The sequence below is a fragment of the Macrotis lagotis genome, chromosome X, assembly GCF_037893015.1.
Source record: "Macrotis lagotis isolate mMagLag1 chromosome X, bilby.v1.9.chrom.fasta, whole genome shotgun sequence".
NCBI classification, from domain to species: domain Eukaryota; kingdom Metazoa; phylum Chordata; class Mammalia; order Peramelemorphia; family Peramelidae; genus Macrotis; species Macrotis lagotis.
The window spans coordinates 250,777,414-250,799,506 of record NC_133666.1 but is presented as its reverse complement, the minus strand read 5'-3'; the positions used below and the strand labels follow the sequence as shown (position 1 = coordinate 250,799,506).

At 39.1% G+C, this 22,093-nt stretch overlaps 1 protein-coding gene across 1 annotated transcript in view; it reads right to left on the bottom strand.

Moving 5' to 3' along the window:
• Positions 1-1,944: 1,944 nt before the first annotated feature.
• Positions 1,945-22,093, bottom strand: part of THBS4 (thrombospondin 4) — a 57,075-nt gene continuing 36,926 nt past the window's right edge. Inside the window, exons 12-22 of the mRNA XM_074200104.1 lie at positions 21,381-21,488; positions 20,984-21,143; positions 18,234-18,352; positions 17,057-17,109; positions 13,397-13,590; positions 11,823-12,001; positions 8,462-8,510; positions 8,114-8,310; positions 5,635-5,807; positions 3,534-3,673; positions 1,945-2,169 (exon numbers count right to left, since the gene is read on the bottom strand). Of these exons, the coding sequence (XP_074056205.1) occupies positions 2,108-2,169; positions 3,534-3,673; positions 5,635-5,807; positions 8,114-8,310; positions 8,462-8,510; positions 11,823-12,001; positions 13,397-13,590; positions 17,057-17,109; positions 18,234-18,352; positions 20,984-21,143; positions 21,381-21,488 (1,434 nt within the window). The 3' untranslated portion in view covers positions 1,945-2,107. The remainder of the gene's footprint in view (positions 2,170-3,533; positions 3,674-5,634; positions 5,808-8,113; positions 8,311-8,461; positions 8,511-11,822; positions 12,002-13,396; positions 13,591-17,056; positions 17,110-18,233; positions 18,353-20,983; positions 21,144-21,380; positions 21,489-22,093) is intronic.

Sequence of the window (22,093 nt, the reverse complement as noted above, 5' to 3'; positions counted from 1 at the left end):
CTGGGGCTATATTGGTAGTTACAGGCTGGGAAAGAAGCTGTCAGATTAAAAAGGATAAGGAAAAAAGAAAAGAAACTTAAATCAACATAGATCCAGTCTCATGGAGCTGGAGTCATATATATATATATATATATTTTAGTTTTTTTTGCAAGGCAAATGGGGTTAAGTGGCTTATCCAAGAGTCATACTGATAGTTAGAAACTTGGAAAGGAGTAGTCAAGTTAAAAAAAAAATAAGGGAAAAGAAAAGAAGCTTAGAGTAACATAGATCCAGCCACATGGAGCTGAGACCATATTGTTCCAGCAGAATTAGCCAGAGCATGTGGATAGGTGAAATTTTCTAAACTCAGGCTAGCAATGTTATCCTGAGACAGTAAGGGTATGAAATTATAAGTGACCTAATCTTGAGGGTTCCTGATTTTAAGAATCAGATACCAGTTGCCCAGAGTCAGGATTTTATAACAATGTTTATTGGAGAGGACTCTTCTTAGAAGAGTCTAGGACTCTTGAAATGAGGGACTGGAAGATCTGGACATTGCCCACCCTCCAGGATAAATACTGTAAGTTGTTCTAATAGTATAGGTTCAAAGAGAGAAGGAAATAACTCTTTAGCAGTTCCACAAAGAGTCTTTCCCTTCCAAGACTGTGAAATGAATGAAACGTCTATTTGGGAGATTTATGTTTCTGTATATATTCATAGGTACCTGTGCATCTTTACCTTAGATGTTATAAAGTCCTATGGTAGAGGAAATAAAAAAGATACCCTATCCCAGTTACCTATGTTGTACTTCCCTGTTACCCAGGGAGGTCTGCATGGGAATCAAGGAGTCTGTTATTCAACTTTGGGAAAACGCTTGTCATAAACTTTGCCTTAGAGATTTCCTTGGAGAAATTCAGGAAGGGTTATTGAAAACCAAAGAGAAACTGAACCTGCTGGGTGTCAAGCCCCCCAGATGAAACTCAGGTCCATGTGAGCCCAGAATCTCTTGGACCATGGAGAACATTTTTCTTCATTCAATCTACTCACAGATTTTCTCTTAGCATTATGGCCTGTTTCTATCCAAGAGACACCAGTCAGCCCCTTCCCCCTTACCTTGCTTTCCTAAATGGTGGAGGTGCTAAGTTAATTCATTAACACTCAATTCAATGTTTCCATCAACCTCAGGTGTATTTCAGAGGAATCTCCTCATAAAGCATGGCATTTTCTTACTATTTACTATCCTTGATAAGTATTTTTTCTAGTAGTGTTAAGGTGTTCATGTGGAATCATCCACACTTTTTGTCTGGTTTCCCTGGGGAGGTTTTTAATTTGTGATCCATAAACTTGTCTTTTAAAAATTTCATATATTTTGATAACTATATAATTGATTTCATTTTTAATCCTATGCATTTAAAATGATTATTCTTAAAAGGGGCCTATAGGTCTTGCCAGACTGTCAAAAGGGGTCTATGACACACACAAACAATTGAAGAATCCTTGTCTTTCTTGCTACGCTTTTCTCAGATGCTACATCTGAGGTGGGAGGCACTCTGTACTTTGAAATAGTTTTATTCTCTAAATCTAAAACGACTGGCTAAGGATCTGACTTGTGATTTAGATCTTACATATCACACTCTGCTCTGCTCCAACAAGAGCCAATATGAAATCAGAAAGACTCATTTTCATGAGTTCAACTCTAGGCTTAGACTCTTACTAGCTGTGTGATCTGATCCAGGGCAAGTGACTTGACCTCATTTGCCTCAGTTTCCTTATCTTTCAAATGATATGGAGAAAGAAATTGCAAATCACTCTAGTATCTTTGCCAAGAAACTCCCAAATGGGGTCACAACAAAAGGAAAATCCACTGAGATTTGAACTTGTATCCCTGGATTTAAAGTTCAGAGTACCAATCAGATCACCATAAAATAGTCGAGCACCTCTTAAATTATGTCTGCATCACAAGATGTTTAGAAATGACTTAATCTCCTTTTTATTATTACATTCATAAGAAAAGTCTTGACATATTTGCAGTGGTGAAAAAAAGCCATGGCAGGTACCAAGATATGTAAAATTTAAAGATATATTGCTTTAGTCTTTAGAAAAGAAATTGTGGTCTGTTTCCTCTTGCTCAGTTATCTATACGATCAAAATTCTGAGTCTGAAACTCTTGAAAATCCTCGGGGATGGTATCTGCAGGAAGAAAATGAATGAAAGGTTATTGTGACTCCTGTAATTCTGTCACTAGAGGTTATGAGCTCTATAAAGATCATTGTTCAACATAACATAAGGAAAGGGCTGCAAGTCATCTCTGCTGCTAGTTACTCCTTTAAGTTACATTATGTATTATATAGGCAGGTTTCCTTTGCCTCTCTGGGTCTTAGTCTCTTTATCTTTAAAATGAAGTAACTGAATTAGATGGTCTCTAAGATCCCTTCTTATGTTTTGGTTAACATAGGAGGAAGAAGACAGTGAGAATGAGAATTAATCATATGAGACTAAAGGCTGAGGGAGACCTTCATATCTCAAATCTAAATATGACTGAATTCCTCATTGGTTCTTAGGCTAAAGAAGTCCTCTCCAGAAGTCTAACCCAACTCTTAGTGTTGTCTGGGGAGGGATTCCTGACACTTTTTCAGGGTGTTTGTGAGATAAAAATTATTTTCTTAATAATATTGAAATTTTAAACGGTGGCATATGTATGTCATGGAACACTATTGTTCTTTTAGAAACCAGGAGGGATGGGAATTCAGGGAAGCCTGAGGGATTTGCATGAACTGATGTTGAGTGAGATGAGCAGAACCAGAAAAACACTGTACACCCTAACAGCAACATGAGGGTGATGATCAACCTTGATGGACTTGCTCATTCCATCAGTGCAACAATCAGGGACAATTTGGGGCTGTCTGCAATGCAGAATACCATCTATATCCAGAGAAAGAACTATGGAGTTTGAACAAAGACCAAGGACGATTACCTTTAATTTAGAAAAAAAAATTGATATCTTATTGTGTGATCTTGCTATCTCTTATACTTTATGTTTCTTCCTTAAGGATATGATTCCTCTTTCATCACATTCAATTTGGATCAATATATACCATAGAAACAATGTAAAGACTGACAAATTGCCTTCTATGGGGGGGGGTGGGGGGAGGGAAGTAAGATCAGGGGAAAAATTATAAAACTCAAAATAAATAAAATCTTTATAAAAAAATTAAGATTTCTAATATGGTAAATAGCAATAGATTTAATGGATGTATACAAAAGTTCTTTGAGGAGGGAGCCCTCAAAAATTTTTAAGAGTTTAAAAGGGGTCCTAGACTAAAACAAGTTTGATAATCATTGTCATAATTAACTTAAGAGGCAAAACGCATTCATTTCCATGGGCCTTAATTTCCCCATCTATAATGTGTGAAAAGTGAGATCAACATTTGCTTCCCTTACAATGAGGTTGTGAAGTCACTGTGAATTAGCATCATATAAATATTTTGAGCTTTTTGGAGAAAGGTACAGTATAAAAATAAGGATAATAGAAAAAATAATTTGGTAATGTTTACCATTGCAGCGGTATTTGAGGTTGGACCAGATGATATTCTCTTGAGAGAAGCAGAAGACTCCCAGTCTCCCTCCACGCATTGTGGTGTCAATGGTCACCCCTGAGTCAGCCACCAGCTCAGAGCCCTCGAAGAAACGTACCCTGCAAAGACACAGTTATTTGGAATCCTTCATGAGACTTCAGAAGGGGGAAGAACAGCAGTGACTCCTGGCCAGCAATGTGGGCTGGTGGGACCCCCAAAATAAACAGTCACAGAATCATGGAACAAATGGGTTGGAAAAGGCTTGCCACCTGGGAACTGGGTGTCCCCCCAATCCCTGGAATGTTCTTCCTCCTCAATTTGAGTCATCTCTTACAAGAGACTGTTCCTAACTTTCCTAGTTATTAGTGCTTTTCTCCATTTGCTTTCTCCTGCCCCACCACTGTGTATTTATTTATTTTTTGTATATCCTATATTTTCTAGGTGACATAATGGATGGGGTCCCGGGGAATCAAGAAGACCTGAATTTGAATCCTCACTCAGATATTTAATAGCTGTTTGACTTTGAATAAGTCATTAACCTTAGTTTTCAAATCAAAGGGGGATAATGGAAGCAACTACCTCAATGGATTGTTGTGTGGATCAAATGAAATAATACATGTAAAGTGTTTTAAAATTTTTTAAGTTTGATCTTATTATTATTTATTATTCACACTTTACATTTCTTTAGTAGAACAGAAACTTCTTGAGAGGCAGGTGTGAGGAATGTAGGGTGTTTGGTTTCCATAAGGAAGACATTGTTTAAGATATATATGACAAAGTCTGGGGTCTGCCTATGGTTGTGCCTCTGTGCAGGTGTATGAGGGTAAAACAAAAGGGAGACAGAACTGCGAGAGGTCTCCCAACCTGATCAGACCTGAGATTTGCCCAGGTCTGCCTCAGCTAGACCTGGGTTGACTAGGTTGACTAGGATCCCTGTCCTCCTCAAGTGTTCCTGCTTAATGAGATCCATACATACATTCCCCCTTTGCGCATCAGTATGACCAGGATGGGGAAATCATTAGAGAATGGCATGGGTGGATGCATTGATTAGATTGTAACCCTGACAATTCAGACCAATGACTGACTTGGAGGGGAGGAGAAAGCCTTTCAAACCACATATAAGACTAGACATTGTCACAATTCCAGGCCTTTCCTGCTAGAAGAAATGGCTGCTTCTCTGCAGAAAAGTTAATTAATTAACAAAAGTCATGTTAACCACTTCAGACTAAGTTTTTATAATTATGGGCCATTTGTAACATCAGGAATTGGTTCATTATCGTATTTGTGTCCCTGCATTTGTATCATTAAGCAGGTACTTCATGAATGTCCCTCTACCAAAATTCCTTGGTAATGGCTTTGATTGTCCCATTTCGTCTCTGTAACCAAATTATAACTAATTAATCTGGCTAACTAGGTGCTAATCTCATTGTTTTTATACTACTAAAGGAAGACAAATGATTTCAGTGCTCTCTTTGCCCCCCTGGGTCAAAGTTCACATAACCTTATCCTAGTTATATATTTGGGAGCAATATTTCTAAATACCATCATTTGACCATTGATTCAGGACACTGGAAGAACAAGGAGACAAGGTATAAATTTCAAAAAAATAAGGTCCTGCACCATCTCCTCCTCAAAGTTGTATGGTGGTAAGTATCTACCTGTGCAGTGTGATTATAAAGTCATGATGGAATCTACCTGCTAGCCCATAGATGTTATCCAGAGTCCTCTATTTTCTCATGCCCTTTTGAATAATCTTGTAGAAGTGGAATCCCAATTAAGTCCCAGCTCAAAGCTCCAAGGTACAGTGAATCTGGAAGTTCAATCAGTTCCCAAATTGGCCTAAGGTCAAGAGACTGGAGTCTGGGAGAACTTGTCAATGACTCTTTCTAAGAATCTGTAGCTTGTGTGAGAGCTTCTGACCTAACAACTCAAAAGAAATTGGATATGGCCAGGCTCTGAGAAGTGAAGATACTTCTCCTCCTACTAATTACACACATATGAAATGCATGACCATTTCAACTTGCTCTAATACCTTTAAAAGGTATTATCTTCTCCAAGAACTTTCTCTCCTTCCTCTTACCTGATGTATCCAACCTGGGGCCGGTGCTGTAGGAACCATCGGTAGGACACCTTGTCTTTCCAGCCAACATTCCTAGAGTCTTTCCACAGCAGCCTCACCTGGTCACTGGTGTCCCCAGTATGCCACAGGGAGTTCCTGAGGTGTTCCCCTGGTCCTGTCTTTGATTTGACAGCCTGAATATAGAGGACAAAATTACAAGATAGAAAGCACAGCATCCTTTCTCACCTTTGCTTGGGAGTCCTGAGTAAGGAAGTGGAATGGAAGAGTTCTGAAATCAAGTTTATAATCAGAAACTCTGTGGTATAGAAAACAATAACAAAACAGATATTAAAAAAACCTCAAGCTATTTAAATACTACTTGTGATGTTTAGTAGATAGAGAAGGTTTGCCTTGAGTCAGGAAAAGCTATGTTCTAGACCTGTCTCTGATTCATACTGGGTAAGCCTAGAGGTGAGTCTCTCTAAAGCTCTAAGCTCCTGAGGAGGAGTGGCTCAGTTCTATCAGTGCAGGGAGTTTTCACACTGAAATCAATGCAATTGTAGAAATGAAGGAAGAAGAAGGGGGAAGAAATTTAAATGCTGTTTTGACTCATGTTATCTCTCTGTAATAAACATTGGCTCTTCTTATCTAGCCCCTGGAGCCAGAAAGACCTGATTTCAAATTTAGCCTCAGGTACTTACTAGCTGGGTGACTCCAGATAAATCACTTAACTGTTTGTCTCAGTTTCCTCATCTGTAAAATGGGGATGATGATGATGATGATGATGATAATAATAATAATAATAATAATACTACTAATAATAATAACCCAGTTTCCCAGGGTTGTTATCAGGATCAAATGAGATTACAGTTATAGATATTACCTAATATCATCCCATTTCATTCTTTTCTACCTATTAATTACACATATATGAACTAAGGATCTTATTAAGATTAGGAATTTTTTTGTTAAATGACAACTTTGTATATGTTTTATATTTATCCCTCCCCTTTGAATGGAAGTCCCTTGAGGTCAGGGGCTGTCTTTGTTACCCTAGTATTTAAAGTACAGTGGGAGGTGCTTAATAAAATGCACTAAATGAATAACTTAATTGATTGACAGGTAACCTAGCAATCCTTATTAATTGGTGGTAAATGAATTAGTACAATTCAATTTAATTTAACCAGTAATTATTAAATATCAACTTTATACAAAACAACTTTATACAAAAGTACTGAACTAACAAGTAGTAATGAAATAAAGATCAATACAACACACACAGTTCCTATCTTACTTTATCATGAACTGGTCCCCAGATCTCTTCTAAAAGTGATTTTTATATAATGTGACTTTGATCAGGGAAGGGAAGGAGAGAAGCAGGAAAAAGACAGGTACTCTAGGCAAGGACACGTCAGGACTGGGACCAGTCATGTAGGGCCCTGGTTGGAATGGAGAAGAACAATGACAACTGGACATGGACCCAGAGAGGATGGGTAATATATGGGAGCTGTGGGTGGACATCAGCCACAAGTCATGAGTAGAGTGGGACAAAGTTTTCCTCTCTCCTTGTGATGCAGGGGAGATGAAGAGAATTGTGAATGTAGAAACTGGGTGGAGATGCAGATTGACTAGGAGTAGAGAATTATGAACGTAACAGAAACAATTGTAATCTTAAAAAGCTGCTTGGGTGGAGACCCTCCCCATTCTTGAATGTAAAATTGGTATCCTGATCTCCTTAGGCTTTACCCTCTACCTAATTTGGGGTCCAATATACGGGAAAGGAGTTCACCTTTTGCCCTCTGGATGAGAGACAAGACAGGGTTGGACCCTGCCTCAGGGCTGCAGTCTTTTCTGACTTCTCAACACTGCTGCTTGGCTGTTCTTTTATTTCTCTCTCTCTCTCTCTCTCTCTCTCTCTCTCTCTCTCTCTCTCTAGCCCTATGTCTTGTAACCTTTTTAATACATTTTTGTTTTATTTCCACCCATACTTTCCCAAGTCTGAATAATGACTCCTCATAGGTAGAACAGAACTCAAGTAGCCAGAGGCTACACTTGGGGAAGGTCATAAAGTCAAGTCCCCAGTTTCCTTGTGAAAGTGGCAATCTCTCCATATCTACGTTCTTCTCCTTTCACTTGGAGAAATTTTGGTTTTGAGTGTTTCTTTTTCTGATGGTGGAGGCTATCAGGGCCTCTATATATAAGACATATAATACTATACAGTAAAGTTAACATGGGGGTTTTTTCTTTTGGAATGTGGATTTCTTTCAGAATAATTTATGTAAAATCAAATCTGCAATGCTAATTTATATAAGCCAGAACTGTCTGTAGAAATTTTTTTTTTAAGGTGCTCTTAATCTAATAGGAGAGGAAAGGCATGTACACAAATAACTGTGAAAAGAGGGGAATGCACTAAATGTATGTCTGAGCTGTGTGTCTGTGAGGGAACAGGAGGCCCAGGCAGATGCCCACACTGGGGGGGGGGTAGTCAGGGGACCAATACCTTGAGTTGAATGCCAGGCTCTGCAACAGCCCGGAATGGCGTGGCTTGCCAATAGGTCTGTTCTGTCTGCTTCCACATGACCACGTAGAAGCTGGAGCTATCTTGGTAACCAAAAATAAAGCCAGCATAGTCATCATCTGTCTGGGTGTTCACGTGGAAGGTGCCTTCAAAGTCAACACCATTGAAAGCTGTGTACCCTGCAGACAGGAGAGACTGGTTTTTTAGAAAAGGATTGGAGAGAGAAGGAAAACATATATCACTCAGGTGTCACTGGGGATATTACTAGAGCCTGGGCATCACTTAGTAGAACTTTACTACACCTGGTGGCCATTGCCACCCTGGACTTACCAACTGCCAGGCCAGGATCACTGTTCATCGTCTGCACAATTTCCATGCCCTGCAAAGGAAGATTCAGGTAGTTGAAAGCAGTCCTAGAATTGGTGGAATGAGCCAATGGAAGATCATACCTCCAAAAGCTATGTTATTGAATCGGTCTATTGAGATTTAAAATACTACATGCCACTGAGTTCATTCATAAAGTTATTTCAGTGATTCTCACCAAGGACTCTGTCTTAGCTCAAAGAGAATGGATAATGACATGTAAAATTTCATACAATAAATATAAAGGATTCCACAGGATTGATGATAAAGAATGATGCCTATCTCTTAACACAGAGGTAGACAATGGATTAAAAATATGCAGAAGGAGACGTTTTTGGATATAGCTGTTATGGGGAATTCATTTTGCTTCACTTTGTCTATTTATTTCAAGAATTTTGTTTTTCTATTTTTTCTTTAGTATGAATGTGTGGGGGGGGGCAGGGATTGGAATAAAAATGCTTGATAATTAAAAAAAAGTAAAATTCTATAGAGCCTGCCACAGAATCACTTTGCCTTAGTTAAGGAATTCAACTAATCAATTCTCTCTCTCCTTTTTATTTTCCAAGGAAACTATTAGCTCTTGAATGTTTTTAATTGCTAATGACCCAATTATCCTTTTTTTCCACAAACAGTTCTACTGTAGTATTGCTTTAAGTGCCTGGATCTCACCCATGGAGGATCACCAGTTTGTAGCTCAAAGGCACCTTAGAAATCATCTACTCCAATTCTCTGATTTTACAGGTGAGAAAGCTCAGGCCCAGAGGAATTCAATGACTTGCTTATGGTCATATAGAAAATAGATGACAGCTGGATACTACAACAATAGGCCTACATTGGAAAGTCATAAAAGAAAGAGATTGGCACTGTATGTGTAAGAATATTTATGGCAGTTCTTTTCATGGTAGCCCCCAAAGTTTACTCCTGTTGGGAATGATCAAATTATATCATTTTCCTAAATAAATAAATGATCAGATACTAATGAATTAGCTAAATTATTTTAATAATTAAATTGTTTGGGTATATGAATGGTAGATGGTAAGTATACCATCTACCATTCAAATAGTGTACTTCATGTAGTATATCATATACTATTTATATATATATATTAGATATTATATATATCTAATATATATATAAATAATATATATATAAATATATAAATATATATCTAATATATAATATAAATATATATCTAATATTCATTTGCCATTCACTCTTATGAATTCTGGTATATGAATGGCATATTCATGGTATATGAATGTAAAAGTTTTTATTATTGTGCTATAAGAAATAATGGGAAATTTCCATGAACTAAACTGAAGAACTAGGAAAAGAATTTATGTATTGACAACAACATTGTAAAGAAAAACAACATGAAAAGATTAGAATTTTGATCAATGCAATATTTGTCATTTAATTCCTACCAGAAAGCTTAGGTATGTAAAATGCAGAGATGTACCTTTTTTGTTTGTTTTTGCAAGGCAATGGGGTTAAGAGGCTTACCCAGGGTTACATAGCTAGGTAATTATTAAGTGTCTGAGGCCTGATTTGAACTCAAGTCCCTGAACAAGGTCAGGGCTCTCTATACACTGTACCACCTAGCTGCCTCTGAGACATACATTTTTTGGCAAGGTCAATCTTTTTTTTTTTTGTGAGACAGTGGAATTAAGTGACTTGCTCAAGGTCACATAAATAGTACATATCAATTGTCTGAGGTTGTTTTGAACTCAGGTCCTCTTGAGCTCAGGGTCAGTACTCTAGCCATTGCACCACTTAGTGCCTAACAAGGTCAGTCTTGATAGACAATATGTATTTAACTGGAGGTTTTAGTTTTTTTATTTAATTTTTGTTTGTATAGGTTCAATGGCAGGGTTTGGGGTGAGGAGAGGATATTGAAAGGGACAGATTAGAAAAGAATGTGAACTATACATACATATCTATACATACAAATGCACAGTACACAGTAACCTGCACATATAGACATGTGTATATGAAGGTATACAGAGAGAACAAGAGTGAGAGAAAGAGAGAACGAGAGAGAGCAAGAGATAGAGAGAGATAGAGGGATGGAGGGAGGGAGAGAGTGAGAGAGCGAGAGAGTGAGAGGGAGACAGAATGGGGAATTGAACCTAGTCTCTCTTAACTCCAAATCTAGGGCTTTTTATGTTTTCCCATGACTTTACTAGTAAAATTAAACAGACAGAAATGGGTCTGGGAGTCAAAGGCCTTGTTTGTAATCTTAGCTCTGCTATTCCTAAAAAAAGTCAGCAAGAATCTGTTATTCTGGTTCTCTTGGCTTGGCTGAATTCACAGTCAGGACTTTTTTTTTTCTGTGCCTCATCTCAAAGTGGCAGGAGATGATGCTTTCCCAGAAGATACCCTCCCTGTGTGTTGAATGAGTATTTGGCTTCTGGACCAGGCTTAGTGTCTGAGGCCTTGCTGCTGGATCGAGTCCCATCTAAAAGTTGAACAGGATTGATAAACTGGGCACCTAAGCTTGAAAGGATAAATGTTTAATTTTGGAATAATAATAACAATAATAATAAATAGTATTTATATAGAGCTTTAAGGTTTGCAAAGTATTTTATAAATACTAACTCATTTAATTCTCACAACAACCCTAGGAGGGAGGTGATAGTTTAATCTCTGTTTTACAAGTGAAGAAGTTGGGACAGCTAGGTGGTACAGTGGATAGTACTCTGGTCTGGGGTTAGAAGGACTCATGTTTCTGAGTTCAAATCCAGATACTATATGTGTGACCCTGTGCAAGTCATTTAACCCTGTTTGCCTCAATTTTCTCATCTGTCAAATGAACTGGAGAAGGAAATGACAAAACTCCAGTATCTTTGCCAAGAAAACCTCACTTGGGGGATCACAAAGAATTAGACAGGATTGAAATTAAACAACAACAACAAATGGAGGCAATGAAGAGGTTAATAATTTTCCTGGGATCATAGTAAGTGTCTGAGACCATATTTGAAGCACTGTCTTCCTGGTCCAGGGTCCTACTTACTTACTATCTGCAGGTAGAAAAATGAAAAACTGTTGTGTGACTCTGAGCATGCTATGCTACTCAACATCCTTGTGTTTCATTTTTATTTATCTGCTATTGGGAAAATCCTGCTGCCTTAAATCTTTTTTTTTTTTTGGAATAGGTGCAGGAAGGGGAGAATCGTAAATGCAGAAACATTAATAATAATAGGAGTGGGTCATTACCTACCACAAAAACATACATAAAATGAGAGTAGTGAATACTTCTATAGAGGAAAGACAAGCATGGCAAATGTGCATCCTTCACACCCTCCCAATAAAATAAGCACAAACTCACCTGGTTCAGAACTACCCAATTAGGGTCAATCTGAGCATCACCTTCAGGGTCCAGGACAACGGTCTGGTAGGCTCTGAAATCGGTCAGGGTGACCTCAGCATTCTCAGGGCAGACATCGATCCGATCAATGACCTGGTCTTGATCAAAGTCTGATTCACAGATATCCCCCACACCATCACCTGGATGCATCAGGAAAATAGAAAAAGGTTTGGTGACACTTGTACCCAATCACCTCTCCTAGTGAAGGATTAAAAGGAAGATAAACAAAAAGAACAGGAAGCCTTTCCTTGAAGCTCCAGTCTCATTGTGTAGCATCCTGATAGTTGACTTGCTTTCAATTATCTGGCTAAGGAGAAGTCCTTCAGTAGGAGTTGTCCCAGGTGGCAGGTTTCTCTATCCCACAACCCCAAGTGAAGAATTAGCTCTTGGTACAGAACTGGGGATCACTGGGAGATCTAACTAACTACTCATATCCATCATTTATCCAGGGTTTTCCTTAAATGGATGTAATATGGGACCCTAAATGAAGAAGTAATACATTACATCTTGCAACCTTATCTGGTATATCTCAAAGTTTCCTAGGGTAATATTTCTTTTCCCCATTCTCTTCTTAGCTTGGGTTTGGGACTTCCTAGTAGGAAAGGTGGCAATGCTGGCAATGGATCCCTCTGAGGCTGTCATCTCTGATCTCCTCAAGGACCTTACTGTCAACAGTGCCTCATCTTCACTTCTACCCTCATATTCCTCCAACAAGGCTTTGGTGATATCAAAAGTAGCAGACCTTCTCCCTTTGTGGACACTATATATAATACTTCGTTAAATTTTTTCTCCACACATAGGTCTAGGCTCTTCTCTCCCCTTTTTTACTGACTTATTTGATTCAATTCCTAGAGATTCAAATGCAGGTCATAGTATTACAGAGAAATAAACTTAGTTATGGAAGCAGCATATCTAAGATGAAAAGGCCATGACCACTTTGGATTGCATATCTTTGGAAGAATAAGTGTACTGCTTTGTATAATAGGAAAAAACTGTGAAGTGGGTGACTATTAACTGAGAAGTGGACAAATAGATTGCAATGGAATCTCTTGGCTCCTTAAGAAACAATGAACATGAGAAATTAATAGAAATAGGGGGAAAAGTTATAAATATCAGGAAGAACCTGATATAACAAGTAAAACTTGGAGCACAATATGTACAGTGACTACAAAAAATATAAATGAAAATAAAGCTAAAATGAATGCTTTGTAATTTAATGACTAATTTTGACCCTGGAGAAGAAATGAGGAAATTTCCCCACCCTCCTTTCTTAGGATAGGTCAGGGACTCCAGGTAAAAGATGCTGCTTATGGCTCTCAGATGTGATTGGTTTGGCCTAAATATTTTTCTTTGTTAGAATATGAGGCTCACTGAGTGGAGGGGGTTATTTTATATTTAGAAATTATTTTGATGTGAAAAAAGGCATCAATGCCACTTCATTTAAAAATATAAGGTATTGGTGTATGATGTGTGACTCTTTTCATGGATCTGGGTATTTCCTGATGCCACAGTGGCTGTAGATTCTGTTTTCTTACTATTGGCATCTTCCTGGGTTGGGTTGGGGACCAGTCTGCAGTTGTCAGGGCCTGGAGGTATGACGTCTGGGATTCCATCATTGTCATCATCATCATCACATTCGTCTCCCAGCCCATCCTTATCTGTGTCCAACTGGGAGCTATTAATGACAGTGGGGCAGTTGTCTGTGCTGTCCTGGTGTCCATCTCCATCACTGCAGAGAGATGATAGGGAGGGGGCAATAGATTAAACCCTTTTGGCCCCTGTGCCTCAATCTTCTGATTTTTTTTGCCCATCTTAACTTGAAAATGTTGTGTCAGGGAGGAGTGAGGGGAGCTGTTAGGGCTGAAAACCAGGGGTTAAATGATACCACAGAGCTTTTAGTAAAGTTATTCTCTTTAGTATTTACCTTTTTCACCTATTAAGACAAAGACTCCAGTATTGCTAGGAGTTATTTCTTTCTTAGAATTTTCCCTTCTTGCCTTGAAAAGAGATTCTAGGAATATAAGTTTAGATCTGGAAAGGACCTTAGATATTGTATTGTTCAATTATTTCAATTTACCAATGAAGAAACTGAGGCTCAGAAAGATAATATAAATTGTCCAAGTTCATGCATATACATAAATGGCAGAAGTGGGATTTAACCCTGTGCCTTCTGACTCCAAAGCCACTGCTCTTTCATTAGGCAACATTTCCATTGTTTTAGTTATTAGACATTTGTTAGCAGCATCTGTTGACTCTGTGTGTGTGTGTGTGTGTGTGTGTGTGTGTGTGTGTGTGTGTGTGTTCAAGAAAACATTGCATTCAGGGGTAGCTAGGTGGCTCAGTGGATAGACCACTGGCTCTGGAGTCAGGAGAACCTGAGTTCAAATCTGACCTCAGACACTTAATGATTACCTAGCTGTGTGGCCTTAGGGAAGCCACTTAACCCCATTTGCCTTGCAAAAACCAAAAAAAAGAAAAAAACAAAACCTAAGAAAACATTGCATTCAGAATCAGATACTCTGGGAAGGAAGCTCTGCTGCTGACTATCTGTTGTGACTTTGGATAAGTGACTTGTCATCTCTGAGCCTTAGAGCAGAGGTGCTAGGAGACACTGTTGTATGGTTGAGAAGGCATTGACTGGCTCTGGAGGCAGATAACTTGAGATTCAGAGGCTGCCTTTGACATCCACTACTTGTGGGACCTTAGGGAAATCAATTCACTTGCTTCAGCCTAAATTTCCTCATCTACAAAATGGGGATTTTTCAACTAAAGCCCCTGCCAGCTCTTGAGATCAGCTTCTATAAGCTGATCTACTTCAATTCTACTGTCCCAGCTAAAAATCCCATGATTTCATGAAGATTGAGAGAAGACAAGATCCTTGGCAAAATGAATGGAGTCCTGGGTCTGGGTTTAGGAAAACTTGAGTTCAAATCTGACTTCAGGCTTTACCTGTGTGACCCTAAGCAAGTCACTTACCTTTCATCTGCCTCAATTTTCTCATCTGTAAAATGGGCTGATAATAGTGGGGTTGTTTTGAGGATTACATGAAATAATGTGAAAATCATTTGGCAAACCTTAAAGTGATACATATACATATACATATACATATACATATACATATACATATATATATGTATATATATCACCTCCCTTTCCCCTCTCTCTTTCTCTCAACTCCCTCTCTCTCTGTATGCTTTCATTCTTGCCTCCCCTTTCTACCTTTGTTCTTCCTCCTCCCCTTTCTCTCTCCCCCTGCTTCCCTTTCTTTTCCCAGTCAAAAAAAAGTACCTCCTAATCAAACCATGTATTAAACAGAAATTTAGAGATTAATGCTATGGGAGAAAATGACACGGGAAATGATGACCCTATACCCTCCAAAGTTACTTTAATTCTGAGGAGGCAGATATGGATTAGCCCTACTCTAAAGAATTTCTCTTTTCCAAGGATTCCAGGGTACAAGTTCACTTGAAAGCTAAGTCTGGGCTTCCTTTTTCATTCAAGGAATCATAAAATTGACCTTTTCTTCTAGGGAGTTTTCCAACAGGGTCCGATCTGACATTGTTAATACCCATTTTGTTCCTACATTCCTGCCTTGGCCCTGAATCACCAGTGGTAGAAGAAAGAGCCAGGAGAGGGGAGGGAAACAGGGAGCCACTAAAAACAAGATGAAGCTGCTCACTGCCAGGTCCACTTAGTGAGGGGGGTGGGAATACATGGATCTAGAGAAGGGAAAACCATTCTAAACAAGCATGAAGCCACATGGCCTAAATGATGGAATTTCCTGTCCTGAAGTTGTTTTAAAAAACCATTAAGTTGGGTTATTTCCATCAGCAGTCTTTCTATATCTTTGAATGGTTTTATGCAAAAATAGGAGGATTTTCTTTTTTTCTAGGTTTGTTGGTTTGTTGGAATTAAGGTATGTAGCTGGATGAGTCACATATGCAATAGTCAGAAGCTAATGCAAAAAGATGCTTTAGGAATTCAGAAAATACATGACTTGGTATTCTTGCAGCAGATAATAACAACAGTAACCTACTAAATATATTTCTTTATGTTTGATGAAGTATGTTCCTCCCACATTTATGATACAAGCTGTTCTAAAAATGCTCTAAAAATTGATAAAAGGTTTTCTGGGAAATGACCCTGATCTAATCAACCTGGGCCTGTTGTGTGGGCCCTTGAATGGAGACAGGGAGGTCCCATTTAAGAAGCTCTCTCTGATTGCTTCTCTTCAGTCTGTAGACCCAATGGAAATGAAGAATGCCACACAAATGCAGGGAATGTAACACTCCCTCTTTTGTTTCTTTCCTGGCTTCTGAAAAGATTTCCCAAGGAGGTAGAAAGCTTAGGACTAGTAAATGATTTTAAGTTCCTCTAGGGAAGGGACTGTGATATTCATATTCATTCTCTCTCTCTCTCTCTCTCTCTCTCTCTCTCTCTCTCTCTCTCTCTCTCTCTTTCTTTCATTCCACCTCCCTTTTCTCCTCTTTTACTCTCTCTCTCATTCTACCTTCCTTTCTCCTCTCTCATTCTACCTCCCTTTCCCCTTTCTCTTTTATACCACCCTTTGCCCTCTTTCTCTCTCTCTCTCTCCCCCATTCTACCTTCCTTTCTCCTCTCTCCCTCTTTCCCTCCTTCCTCCCCATTCTACCTCCCTTTGCTCTCTCTCTTTCATTCCACCTCCCTTTCCCCTCTCTCTTTCTCTCAACTCCCTCCCTCTCTGCTTTCATCCTTGCCTCCCCTTTCTACCTTTTATCTTTCTCTTCCCCTTTCTCTCTCCCTGTTTCTCTCTCCCCCTGCTTCCCTTTCTTTTCCCAGCCAAAAAAGTACCTCCTAATCAGTTCATTTTATGAAACCCTGAGGTTAATGAAATAGCAAGTCAGACACATTCTGTACTGGATATATTACACTGAGACTTCCCTTGGGCAAAGAGAACAGTCTCTAAAGTTCTTGCCCTGAAATTTCTTCTATTTACTTAGTCTATGGTGCATCATGACAAGGTCCAAGCTTGCCTTAGAATTTTTAAGGTTTTTTATGAGGTATGAACTTTTCCTGAGACCCAGAGACTCATTGACAGCTCCCTGCCATCAAAAAGGATCTCAAAAAGCAGGTTGGTAGAAGCAACCTTGGAAAGCAAACATATTCTTCCTGCTTTTTCTTTTCAGACATTCTTATATCTGGGAGGTGCATTGTACCTGTCCTGATTGGTGTCACAGGAGTCCCCGACCAGGTCATTATCCACATCAGACTGTAAATTAAACAAAGCACTGTTAGCATGAGTTTGTTCCATCAAGAATATTCTCTCCCCCCAAAAAACCAAGCCTGACCCAGAATTAAGACTGATGAATATGTCTGGAATTGATACTCTGTAAAACTGCAAAAGGACAACACCATATTGGTGGAGGCACATTGTTGGCTTTTTAAAAAATCTTTTAAAATATCAAGTTATGTGACTGGGCTACCCACACACCAGATGAGTTAATTATAAAAGGGTTGAGAGGTAGCTGGGGGGTGGCAGGGGTGCTGCAGAGTCAGCCACCAGCTCTGGCACAGGAACTGACACCCAGCATTGGCAAGGGAGGACCCGGCCAAGGGATTTTGCATTGCTTTGGTATTTGGAAAGAATTCAAGGTGATGAGTCAGTGTTCGCCCATGGCTCCCTCTTCTCGAAGCTTTAAAAATAAAATGCTGCATTGTCCCAAATTATCTAGTCAAAGAGGGGGAGCGAAAAAGGAAACTTAACAAGTAAGTGATGGCATTTAATCAGAAAGGTCCAAGTGTGGGCCTTGCTGGAGGAGAAAAGGAGTCTGGGGATGGAATTTCCCAAGGAGGTAGAAAGACTCATTTTCATTCTTTCCAAAGGGATTCTGGTTAATCCACAGGAAAGTCACTTCCCAGCTGGGACAGGCAGGCCATTTAGAGCCTACTTTTCAGGGAGGGAGTGATGAGGCCCAAATTCCAGAGGGCTGATAGGCTAGTGTAGTACCATTTCCCCGCTTTGAAACATGTATGTTTCATTGCTTAGAGCTTCCAGGAAATAAGTGAAGAGAAATGTTCCAAATGTGCTCTTGAGTATTTTCTCAGATAGTGTTCCTAAATGCATCTCTCCATTTTCTTTTTTTTTTTTTTAAGTTTTTTTTTTTTTAACAAGGCAGTGAGGTTAGGTGGCTTGCCCAAGGCCACACAGCTAGGTAATTATTATGTGTCTGAGACCAAATTTGAACTCAGGTCCTCCTGACTCCAGGGCCAGTGCTCTATCCACTGCACCACCTAGCTGCCTCCTAAACGCATCTCTCTACAGAGAAGTTACTCATAGAGAAACTTCTAGATTCTGTAGAACTCTTCACATGCAAGCACAGGCATCCCATCTACCTGGTTAGGGTTGCTGACATCAGGACAGCTGTCACAGGCATCCCCAACGCCATCATTATCTTTGTCCCTTTGGTTCCGATTTGGAACTCTTTGACAGTTGTCCAAAATATTCTTAATTCCTGGGGAAAAGAACATCTCTTTGCAATAGCTGAAATTATCTCAGTGTTTCACAGGATCACAGCCAGAGCAGAAAGAAGCATTAGGAGTGATACAGTCCAACCCCCTTATTTTACAGCTGGAGAAACTGAGTCTAGAAGAAATTAAGTGACTTGCCAAAAGTAACAGACAGAAAGGAGATAAAATCAGGACTCAAATCCAGGTTCCCTGCCTCTTGTTCCAAAACACTTCTTCCTTCTTTCCAAACTACTAGTTTGGTGTATATAACATGATGACATTTAGATCTCACACTGAAAATTACATCTACAAGCCAAGTTATGTCCCAATGCCAAAAAAACAAGCATAGTCAGAGTCTCTTGCAGTCTTGGAGTCAAAAATCTCTAAAGACCTTTCAGTTTTATACATTTTCTAATTCTATTGAGAGATTCAGGGTAAAATGACTAGCCTACAGTAACTTGGGATTTGGAACCAATTTAGAAAAAAGTTCTGAGAGAATTCTAGGTTTAGAGTATCAATGATCTTAGAAGCAAGGAGGCCAACAATCATTTTACACATGAAAAAACCAGTGCATGGAGAGGTTTAAGCAAACTGGTCCAGGATCATATAGCTAGTAAGAGTGTCTGAGACAGTATCTGAACTCAAGTCTTCCTAAATCTTAGCCCAGCATTTGTATCCTCTTTTTCACTTATCCATCTCAATTCACACAGTTAAATTGCTGATGACCATCTCTTTGTAGCACTTCTATAAATATGAATTACTTTTCTTCTTCTTATCCATCTATTCAATGATCTGAATGATACAACCAGATGGGATTGTTCTGCTAGTCAGGCAAGTCAGCCCTGGAACAGATGGGAGACATCACAGTGCATTGGAAAGTACATTAGCTCAAGAGTCAGGAGAGACCTGGCCCTGGTACTAATCAAATGTGTGACTGTGAGAATTTATCTGCAAATACATCCAACCAAGGACTTGTATGATTCTTAAAGAAGTCACTTTGTCTTGCTGCATCTCAGTTCTCTCATCTGTCAAGTGATATCATTTAATTAAGTCTCCTAGGTCTCTCTCAATTCTAAGGTCTAGGGCATCCAGAGTAGAAGAGGGGCCTGAGATCACTCTAGGTCATCTCTTAGAGACTGATGGCATGGAGTGAGAACCAGGGCTCAAGGTATCCTCAAAGGTTCTTATGAGGCCATCTAGGGCTGCTTGGGGATCTGAAATATCCTGGACCATGGCCAATCTCTTCTAGACCTTGTGACACTGCATTCTTGAGGAACAGCCAGCTCTATAATAACAAACCACCTTTACTTAGATGATTCACATTTTAGGCTTGTAACAAGAAAATTATTCGAGGGGAAGACTTCCTCCTCCATGTCCTATAATGATGGAGGATGTGGAGGAATGTTTACAGAAGAGAGGCCCTTGTTGTTTCCTCTCCAAAATATTAATACAATTTATCCTTCATTGGTATCTTACAATTTACAAAATACTACTCTCCCCAATAACCTTAGGAACTGAGTGGTAAAAGAATTATGATCCTTATATTAAAAATTGCAAAGCCAAGGTCAGAGGAAAGAGCAGTGACCCAGTTAAGGTCACAGAGATGCTAGGTGGTGGACTTGGGATTGGATTCCAAACCAATGGCTCCTTTCAATGTACTCTATTGCTTCTCTGTGTACCTTCAGGCCACTTCAAAGATGACCAATTATCTTCTGAGGTAGTTTAAACTCAAAGACATTACATAATAATCCCATTTTTATCCAAGGACCTTGATATTAAGCCTTTTTCTCTATATCCTTGAGATAAATACCTATACTATCTATTTTATATATCACTCAAGAAGATCAAAACCATCTGTCCAAAGGGCATAGACACAATGAAGTGTGTTAAATAGAAGGATACAATATGAAATTTTCTTCTTTAAAAAGTAGGTTTGAGTCATGGGACAGCTAGGTGGCGCAGTGGATAGAGCACCAGCCCTGGAGTCAGGAGGAACTGTGTCCAAATCCAGCCTCAGACATTTAATAATTACCTAGCTGTGTGACCTTGAGCAAGTCACTTAACCCCATTGCACTTAACTCATTGCAAAAAAAAAAGTAGGAAAGAATCATAAGATTATTAGCTGTGGAAGTGTAAGACCATCGAGGTTACTTCCCTGATTTCATTCAAGGCTCATCTCTAGACAAACCTTTTACATAAAAAGTTTCTGATCCACCAGCTCTTAGTGTCTTTGCTCCCTACTGAGGCAAAATAATTGATAGCATTTATAAAGCATTTAAAGGTTTATAAATTGCTTTACAAATATTATCTCATTTTATCCTCACAACTATCCTGAGAGATAGTTACTTTTATTACCCTCTTTTTACATTTGAAGAAACTGAGGCAGAGGTTAAGGGATTTGCCCAGGGTCCCATAGGTAGTAAGGTCTGAACCTGGATTTGAATTCAGGATTTCCTGTTTCTAGGGCCAGAGCACTATTTACTATGTTACCTAACTGCCAAGAAGGGCCTTAAGAGTAATAAGATGTACTAGTTGTGTGACCTTGGACAAGTCACTTAACTCTGATCACCTCTCCAGAAAAAAAGAATAATAAGTTGCATAAGGTTAAAATCAAGGAACAGTTAAGAATAATTAACCATCTCCATCCATATCATCATCACAGGCATCTCCTTTTCCATCCCCATCAGTGTCTTTCTGGTCATTATTTATGACAGTTCTGCAGTTATCACAAGCATCTCCAAAGATATCTTGGTCGTTGTTTCTCTGGTCAACATTGTGAGTCAGGACACAGTTATCCTAAAAACAAAACACAAACACAAAAACAAAAACAGCAAATGCCAATCTCGTTGACCTTGTTATATGTACCTGGGCTTTCTGAATCTCACAGATGGTATTTTTACATTGCGTACACTAGAACTCAAGAATTGCAGTTCTAGGATATGAATCCTCTAAAATAATGTCATAAAATTCCAATTTCCCCTCATTGCTACTGGGCACTTTCAAATGCATTTTCCCTTGGGAGAAATCCCTCACCTGCTCATTGATGATTCCATCCCCGTCAGCGTCCTCATCACAAGCGTCTCCGATGCCATCTCTATCTGCATCTTCTTGACCAGAGTTTGGTACGTATTTACAGTTATCCTAAGTGGAGAAACATGGTCTTAAATTACACCTAAGACCAAAGCTCACAGTGGTTCTAGTACTTGAGTCAAATCATGGCTGAGGCGTTTAAAAATTAACTTTCAAAGACAAATATAGCCAAAAAGAAAGCGGGAGGGCTCTCAGGACCCAAGTCTGCATATGAAGAGACTCTGGGACAGCTAAAGACCACTCCTGGGGAAACCACCTCCAGGAGAGTAAGGTGGAAAAGGAGCCTACTTTGGGTTGTGGAAGTACCATATGAAATCCCTATGCTAAAAAAAAAATCACAGGCCTAGTCAAGAAAAAAAAAAGATTATTAACTATGCACTAAATTTAGTAATTTCTGCTTGCTGTAGGAATTCACATGCTATCAGTGCCTAGAGGCAAACACCGGTTATATTACCCTAGTTAAACTCTGTTTGACATCGATCTGAAGGACAGGCATAATTTCTAAGATTGACCTATCTTGTTGTTAATGGCACATTTGCTTCATTCAATTTGGAATTATTTGGGAGGGTAGAAGGGAGAGAAATGTTCTATTGAGACCCTTTCTAACCAGGATATGGTTGTGGTTGTATGAAAGTCCTAGTATTTCTTCCTCCCAT